Consider the following 9277-nt stretch of genomic DNA (forward strand, 5'->3'; position numbering starts at 1 on the left):
GAAAGATTTCAATCCTCCCTCACTGATGAAGCTTAGCTTGGCTGGGTAGGTTATTCTTGGTTGAAATTGTTTATCTTTTGGAACTTTGAAGAGAGGGTTCCAAGTTCTCCTAGCCTGGAGGGTTTCTGTAGACAAAACTGCTGCTATTCTAATTGGTCTTCCCTGGTACATAGTCTGACCTTTTTCTCTTGCAGTCTTTAGAATTTTCTCTTTTATACCTACTTTGTTTAGGTGAATTATTATATGTCTGGGAGTTGGTCTTCTCATTTGTTTTCTTGCAGGGGTTCTCTGAATCTCTTGTGTTTGAATTTTTTCATCCTTGATGAGGTGAGGGAAGTTTTCTTGAATGATTTCATGAAATGTTTGTTCCAGTGTGGCCTCTATTTCTCTGCCTCAGGAAGGCCAATTACTCTTAGGTTCGGTCTCTTGAAGTGATCATTCATCTCTGGAAGGTTTTGTTCTGTCTTTTTGAACTTCTTTTCTATGCTTTTAACAGTTTGGGTTAGTTCTGTGTTTTGGTCTTCGAGCTCTGAGATTCTTTCTTCTGCTTGGCTAATTCTGCTTTCCATGCTTATTAGTTTGTTATTTATTTCCATCACAGTATTCTTTACTGCTGTTGTTTCTGACATCAGCTCCTTCCTGTTTTTCTCTTGTCTCTTCTCAATTTTTAAAATTCTCTCTATTAATGTCTTGGGTTTGTTGCATGTGACCAGTCATTCTGGGGGCTCTTCATTGTTTGTGTTCCGGAATCTGTTTTCTCAGTGTCTGATCCCCCAAGGGTCTGTTTGAAACCTATATTCTTCTTTTGATTTTTCTTCACTTGTGTGGTTTTTTTCCCCCTTCCTACTTTTTCCTTCCCTCCACGTCACTGTCTTCTTTAATTCTGTTATTCAGGGGTAGAGGGATTGCTTTTACTTCTGTTTGTTCAATCTCCTATTCTTTATGTATGCCCTCTTACTTTGTTCAATTCTGGGGTTGCACTGTAGATTGGGGGTGGTCCTTTTTGCAATTTTGAGGTTTACTTAAGGGGGCAGCTGTGATTCAAAATCTACCTGCGGGTCCTGGTATTCGCCGACAGGTGTATGGATAATCTGAAACCCACTTCCCACTGCCTTGGAATCTTCCGTGTAGTGGGGCTGTAGGTTTACTCCCTGAAATAAAATGTGATTAGCAGAGGGAAGAGAGTGGAGTGGACAGTGGGGGGAAGAGGGGGTGGGGAGAGAGAGGTGTAAGGGGGGAAACAGATGAGTGTACCAACAAATGGAGAGAGAGACCTAAACTGAAACAGATAAAAACAATAGACCATGGCTATAGACTAACCAACTCCCATACAAAAAAAAAAAAATACAATGATGCTAACATAAAAGCTAACCAACCACCTTATTGGTGTGCTATTCCTCTATACAAAGATATGGTTTGCAGAGAGGAGAAAAGAGAAGAAAAGGAAGAGGAAAAGAAAAGAAAAAAAAGGAAAAAAACAGTAGGAATAGAATTAAGTCATTAAACTAACAGAACCAATCGAGCACACTCTGAGACTTTTCATTTAAGTCCAATGTCCTTTCAGCTCTGATTTCCAGCTGTCTTTTCAAGCTGGTCAATTAGTTCACAGTTAGGGTCAGTTGCCCCTGGCCTGCTGTGAAGGACAGTTCAGATCACCCTCCGTTCACCACTCAAATATGGTCTGTGTCTGTTTTTCAAGCTTGTTTCTCCCATTTTGGTGTTGTTACCTTGAATCGTTAGCAGGTGGTGCTATCTCTGCTGCTCGCCCCAGAGCGGGTGGAGCTGAACAGGGGTCGGGCAGAGGCTGGAGATGGAAGCCTGTCTCAGGGCACATGGGAGGAGACCCACAGCTGGCAGGACGTCACGGTAGCAGCAGAGGGGGCAGTGATCCCAGCAGATCTTGCCTGCAGGGGCTTTAAGGACTGAAGTTGAGGATCACCTCAGGCATGGGTGGCGCGATGCGCTATAGCCACCACGGAGGCCGTGGCAGCACCGGCAGCTGCTGTGTCTGTGGCTGCAGTGGCTGTCCAGACCGCTGCGATGCCCCAGTGGTGGCACAGCCAAGCTCTGTGTGAAGAGCAGGCTGCCGATGTTGGGGTCCGCAGCCCCCAGGGAGAGAGCCTGAGACCCTCTGCATTCTCCTTTGCGGAGGGTTTCACAGACCAGGTTGCCCCATCGCCATCTTGCCAGAAGTCCCAGATGATGCTGAGAGAGGTGAGATCAGAGAAATCCAGGTTGATGGAGACCTTTACAGACTTTTCTCAATGGATTTCCCTTCTTTGCTGAGCTTCAAAGTTTCCAAGATGTTGGCAGCTGGAAATGAAAGGCAGAGGGAGGGAGCGCGGGGCAGGAACCGCATGGGGGTGTGCCTACTGGGGTGGCCGCCTGAGGGACCCAGGAACAGAGGGCAAAAAGTCTTGTGCTGGGACAGAGTGGAGCTGGGACTGCAATTCCAGCCATCATTAATAAAACAAACAACAACTGATGCTGGTGAGGATGTGAGAGAAAGGAATGCTTCTGCACTGCTGTGGGAATGCAAACTAGTACAACCTCTTTGGAAGACAGTGTGGTGATTTCTGAAAAAACTAGAAATTGACCTTCCCTATGACCCAGCAATTCCACTATTGGAAATATACCCGGAGGAACTCAAATAATTCTACAAAGATGATGCCTGCACGTATGTTTGTTTCAGCTCCATTCACAATAGCAAAAACATGGAACCAACCATGTGCCCATTGAAGTTGGACTGGATAGAAAAAAAAAGTGGTACCTATACACAGTGGAATATTATGTAGCCATAAGAAGGACAAACATGGACTTCACAGCAACTTGGATGGATTTAGAGTGATCACAGTTGAGGGAAATTGCTAGGGGAGGGAGTGGCATAACTCATCAACAAGGGTACCTGCATAATCAACGTTTGTATACCTAACCCTGTATTGTACCCCACATCTTTATAATAAAAATAAACAAAAAACCAAAAAATGCATTTAAAAATGGTATTCACAGAATTTTGCATAGTTTGATACAAGTTTTTAAAAATATAGATACATTAAATTATGTAAATTAAGGTTTGAAACAATATTGGAAAGATATATTACAAACTGTAAGTCATGAATGTCTTTGTAAAAGAGAAAAAAATGTGTGTATGCATGTGCCTGTGTATTGGAGGGGCTAAGTTATAAGATGTAGAGGAAGCCGGGCTCAGTGGCTCAGCTTGTAATCCCAGCGCTTTGGGAGGCTGAGGTGAGTGGATTGCCTGAGCCCGCAGGTTCGAGAGCTGCCTGGGCAACTTGGCAAGACCTCATCTCTACAATAAATTAAAAAAAAATTAGCCGGGCATGGTAGTGTGCGTCTGCAGTTCCAGCTACTTGGAAGGCGGAGGTGAAAGGATCTCCGGAGCTTAGCAGGTCAAGGCTGCGGTGGCCAGGAGAGGCCACTGCACTCCAGTCTGGGCGACAGAGTGAGACTCCAACTCAGGAAAAAAAAAAAAGATGTCGAGGAAATTGTATATATTTTGCCACATAAATACATTGTTTAAACCATTTTTTAAAAAGGTCTAAATAGCCTAAATATACTATATCTATTAAAGAAATTGAATTTGTAATTAAAACTTTTCCTGCAGATCCTTTTGCAAACCATAAGTGTGATGACTGGGTATTCACACACATGTGTGAGAGTGCTACCCTCAAACCTTGTTATATCATTGGCATATTACCTGACAGAGAAAAAAAAACAAGCTTGTATTGCAAAGAAAATTCTAAATGCAGATAGCTTTACTGGTGACCTCTGCTAAATATTTCAGGAAGAAATAACACCAAGGCCTACACAAAAATTGAAGAAGACAGTATAATTTCCAATGCATTCTATGAGGCCAGTATAATACTGAAACCAAAACCAAAGACATCACAAGAAAAGAAGACAACAGACTTTATGAATACAGATACAAAATTCTCAGCAAAATACTAGCAAGTTATACCCATATACTAGCAAGTTATACCCATATCTGTGGGTTGTGCATCCATTAGTTCAACCAAGTACAGATTTAAAATATTTGAAAAAAAATGAATAGTTACATCTATACTTTTTCCCCATCATTATTCCCTAAACAACACAGTATAACAACTATTTATATAGCATTTGCATTGCATTTGGTATTATAAATAATCTAAAGATGATTTAAAGTATACCAGAGGATGTACATAGGTTATATGCAAATCTTACACCATTTATATAAGGGATTAGAGCATTTGTGGATTTTGGTATCCAGAAGGAGTCCTGGAACCAATTCCCCATATATACCGAGGAACAACTGTATACTACTAGGGCCAAATGGTATTTATTCCAGAAACGCAAGGTTGGATTAACATGTGAATAATCAAAATATTATACCTAAAAAAGAAAGAAAAGAAAAACAGTCAAAAATTTTAAAAAGAAATTTTAAAAAGAGCAATTATAAAGAATATACTATGCTTTTAAAGGACAAAAACACATGACCATTTCAATAGACGCAATTTTTTACAAAATCCAATACTCTTTCATGATATTAACACTCAAACTGGGAATTAAAGTAAACTTCCTCAACCTGATAATAAGCATCTATGAAATACTCAACGTTAACATCATACTTAATGGTGAAAAACTAAATGCTTTCTTCCCCTAAGATCAGGAACAAGACAAGATGCCTATTCTTGCCACTTCTTTACAACTTCTATTGTACTGGGAGGTTCTAGCAGAGCAATTAGACAAGAAAATGAAATAAAAGGCAACCAGATTGGAAAGAAAGAAGTAAAACTGTCTCTGCTTGTGGATGACATAATCTTACTTTTATAAAATCCTTATGAATACAGCAAAAAATTCCTATAAGACCCAATAAATTAATGAAGCAAGATTGCAAACTGCAAGATCAATATACAAAACTATTGTATTTCTATTCTCTAGCAATGAATTATCCAAAATAAAATTAAGAAAACAAATTCACTTACAATAGCATCAAAAAGACAAAAACAGGAATAAAATTAGCAAAAGCAAAAATTATGCAAGGAAAACTGTAAAACATTGTTGAAAACCAGTAAAGAACAGCTAAATAAATGAAAAGACATTCCATGTTTATGAATTAAAAGATTTAATATTAGATGGCAGTACTCCACAAGGTGATCCTCAAAAAACTGACATAATGCAATCCTTATCAGAATCTCAAGTGGCTTCCTTACAGAAATTGACAAGCTGATTTTAAAATTCATATGGAAATGCAAGGTGCTTAATCCAAAACAATCTAGCAAAACTAAAAAGTTGGAGTACTCACATACCTGATTTCAAAACTTACTACAAATTCACAATAATCAAGACAGTATGATATGGTATAAAGCAAGTTATCTGGAATAGAATTGAGAGTCCAGCAATAATCTCTACATTTCTGATAAACTGATCTTCAAAAAGGTGCCAAGACACTTCAATGGGGAAAAGAACAGTCTTTTCAACAAAAAGTGCTGGGACAACTAGATAGTCACATGCTAAAGAATGAAATTGGGGTCGGCATGGTGGCTCATGCCTGTAATCCCAACACTTTGGGAGGCTGAGGTAGGATTGCTTGAGCTCAGGAGTTCGAGACCAGCCTGGGTAGCATAGCGATATCTTGTCTCTACAAAAAAATCAAAAAATTAGCCAGGTGTGACGGCGCACACTTATAGTCCCTCCAAGTTGGGAGGCTGAGGCAGAAGGAGCACCTGAACTCAGGAGGTCAAGGCTGCAGTGAGCTATGATCGTGCCACTGCACTCCAGCTTGGGCAACAGTGAGATTCTGACTTAAAAAAAAAAAAAAAAGAATGCAGTTGGACTTCTTCTTCAAACCATATACAAAAATTAACTCAAAATGGTTCAAAGATCTAAATATAAGAGCTAATACTTGGAAGGCTGAGGCGGAAGAATCGCCTGAGCCTAGCAAGTCGAGACTGCAATGGCTGTGAGCGTGCCACTACACTCTGGTCTGGGCGACAAGAGTGAGTCTCCAACTCAAAAAATAAATAAATAAATAAATAAATATATATATACATATATATATATATATATATAGTTTTAGCTTTTATAAAACTCTTGGAATAAAATTTAGGCATATATCTTCATGACCATGAAATATGCTGTGGTTTTTTTGGATATGACACCAAAAGCACAGTAACAAAAGAAAAAAAACACAAATTCATCTAAATCCAAAACTTTTGTTCATCAAAGACCACCATTAAGAAAGTAAAAGACAACCCAGGGAATGGGAGAAATATTTTCAAATTATATATCTGATAAGGTATTTGTGTCCAGAATACATAAAGAACACTTAAAATTCAACAATGAAAAGATAAATAACCCAATTTTTGAATGGGTGAAAGATTTCAATAGACACTTCTCCAAAGAAGAAATACAAATAGCCAATAAACATATGGAAAGATGTTCAACACTGTCAATCATTAGAGTAACATAAATCAAAACCACAGTGAGTTATCACTTCACATCCACTAGGAAGGGTTATAATTATTTTTAAATGGACAATACCAACCACAGAAGAGAATGTGGAGAAATCACTGGTAGGAATGTAAAATGATGCTGCCCCTTTGGCAAGAGTTTTGCAATTCTTCCAAAAGTTAAATATAGTTACCATATGACCCAGCAGTTCTACTCTGGGTATAGATCTAAAAGGAATGAAAATATATGTCCACACAAAAACTTGTACACAAATGTTTATAAGAAGCATTATCCAAAAGGAACAAAAAGTGGAAATAGTCCAAATGATTGATGGAGAAATAAAATTTTGTATAACCATACAATAGCAAATATTATTTGACCATAAAAGTACTAATGCATGATACAACATTGGATGAACCTTGAAAACATTATTCTAAGTGAAAGAAGTCGGTCACTAATGGTTGCAAAGTGTATGATTCCATTTGTATGAAATGTACAGAAGAGGCAGATAGAAAGTAGACTAGTGGTTTCCAGGGACTGGGAGAAAGGGGAATGGAGAGTGACTGCTAATGGGTACAAGGCTTCTTTTTAGGATGATCACAATATTTTGAAATTAGATAGTGGTGATAGTTGCACAACTTTATGAATACTGAGCATCACAGTCTTGCACACTTTAAAAGGGTAAATTTTATGGTCTGTTAATTATATCTCAATAAAAAATTATGACGTGTTCACAGAAAGTAAATTTCATCATTGAGCTTCCTCAGTTACATTGCACATATTCCTTTGTGTATCAAATTTCACATAATAAAAAATGTAAACCCCTTATTTATATTAAGTATAATGTGCCTTGTAGTAACTTCTACCCACTATTCCTAATTTTGTTCTCTGGAAACACTCAGAATAAGTCCATTCTTTCTTTCACCTGATAGTTCTTTAAATAATTGGAAACAGCTATTTTGTCTTCCCTCTTTTGTCTTCTCTTATCCAGTCTAAACATCCCCCATTCTTTCAAGTTTTCTTAGTAAAACTTAGAGAAAACATACTAACTAGTCAACATTGTTTTCAAAATGTGTTGCCCAGAACTTAATGAATTCCACAAAATAATAGTAAAGAAATAAAAATCAGGTGAGAGTAAAGAAACCAGTCTGAAAAGACTACATATATACTATATGTATCCAACTGTGTAACATCCTGGAAAAGACAAAAGTATAGCAACAGTAAAAGCAAAACAAACAAACAAACAAGCCAGGTGATAAGCCAGGCGTGGTGGTGCGTGCCTGTAGTTCCAGTTACTTGGAAGGCTAAGGCAGAAGGATTGCCTGAGCCCAGCAGGTCGAGGCTGTGGTGGCTGGGAGTGTACTACTGCCCTCCAGCCTGGGCAGCACAGTGAGACTCCAGCTCAAAAAGAAACAACAAAAGTCAAGCACAGTGGCTCATACCTGTAATCCCAGCACTTTGGGGGGCTGAGGCAAGAGGATTGCCTGAGCCCAGGGATTTGAGAGCAGCCTGGGCAAGTTGGCAAGACCTCATCTCTACACTAAATCAAAATACTAGCTGGGTGTGGTGGTGCACGCCTGTAATTCCAGCTACTTGGAAGGCTGAAACAGAAGGACTGCCTGAGCCCAGCAGATCAAGGCTGCAGGGGCCGTGAGTGTGCCACTGCATGCCAGCCTGGGGAACAGAGGGAGAAAGAGAAAGAAGGAAAGAAGGAAGGAAGGAAGGAAGGAAGGAGGGGAACGGGAGGGGAGGAAAGGAGAGGGGAGAGGAGGGAGGAAGGAAAGAAGGAAAGGAAGGAAAGAAGGAAGAAATGGGGAGAGATGAACAGGTGATGCGCAGGAAGTTTTTAGGACTGTGAAACTATTCTGGATGATACTGTAATGATGGATACATGACATTAAACATTTGCAAAAACCCATAGAGCTGTACAACATAAAGAATAAACTTATAATGTAAACTATGGGCTTTGGTTAATAATAATTTTTTTATTTCTCATTAACCATAACAAATATACTGGCTGGGTACAGTGGCTCACATCTATAATTCCAACACTTTGGGATGCCAAGATGAGAGAATTGCCATGCATTCGAAACTAGCCTGGACAACTTGGCAAGACCTCATCTCTACAATAAAAATTTAAAAAATTAGCCAGGCGTGGTGGTGCCTATAGTTCCAGCTACTTGGAAGGCTGAAGGGGAAGGATCACCTGAGCCCAACAGGCCAAGGCTGCGGTGGCCATGAGCGTGCCATTGAACTCCAACCTGGGCAACAGAATGAGACTCTAACTCAAAAAAACCCAAAAAACAAAATATATCACATCAACACATGCTGTTAATAGCAAGGGAAATTGTGTATGGAGGAGGGAGGAGTATATAGGAAGTCTCTGTACTATCAGCTCAATTCTTCTATAAATCTAAGAATGTTCTTAAAAAACTAAATCTATTAGTTTTTTTCAAGTCAGGGGAGCCTATTTTTTTAAAAATGAAAAGGCAAGTCATGAACTGGGAAAAAGTATTAAATATATATTTTTTAATAAATAGTAGCCGGGCTCGGTGGATCAGCCTGTAATCCTGCGCCTTTGGGAGGCTGACGTGAGTGGATTGCCTGAGCCCGCAGGTTCGAGACCCGCCTGGGCAGCAAGACCTCATCTCTACAATAAATCAAAAATTCAGCCAGGCGTGGTAGCGCATGCCTGTAATTCCGGCTACTCGGAAGGCTGAGGCGGAAGGATCGCCGGAGCCCAGCAGGTCGAGGCTGCGGTGGCCAGGAGCGGCCACTGCACTCCAGTCTGGGCGACAGAGTGAGACTCCAACTCAAAAAAAAA

General features: G+C 39.7%; 1 protein-coding gene across 1 annotated transcript in view; it reads right to left on the minus strand.

Moving 5' to 3' along the window:
• Positions 1-1935: 1935 nt before the first annotated feature.
• LOC103267551 (axonemal dynein light chain domain-containing protein 1-like) overlaps positions 1936-9277 on the minus strand; it is a 28725-nt gene continuing 21383 nt past the window's right edge. The window contains exons 10-11 of the mRNA XM_021716096.1: positions 5547-5612; positions 1936-2205 (exon numbers count right to left, since the gene is read on the minus strand). Coding sequence (XP_021571771.1) covers positions 1936-2205; positions 5547-5612 — 336 coding nt within the window. The remainder of the gene's footprint in view (positions 2206-5546; positions 5613-9277) is intronic.

The sequence above is a fragment of the Carlito syrichta genome, unplaced genomic scaffold (genome assembly GCF_000164805.1).
Source record: "Carlito syrichta isolate Samal-C Ts95f unplaced genomic scaffold, Tarsius_syrichta-2.0.1 Scaffold308161, whole genome shotgun sequence".
Taxonomy (NCBI): Eukaryota; Metazoa; Chordata; class Mammalia; order Primates; family Tarsiidae; genus Carlito; species Carlito syrichta.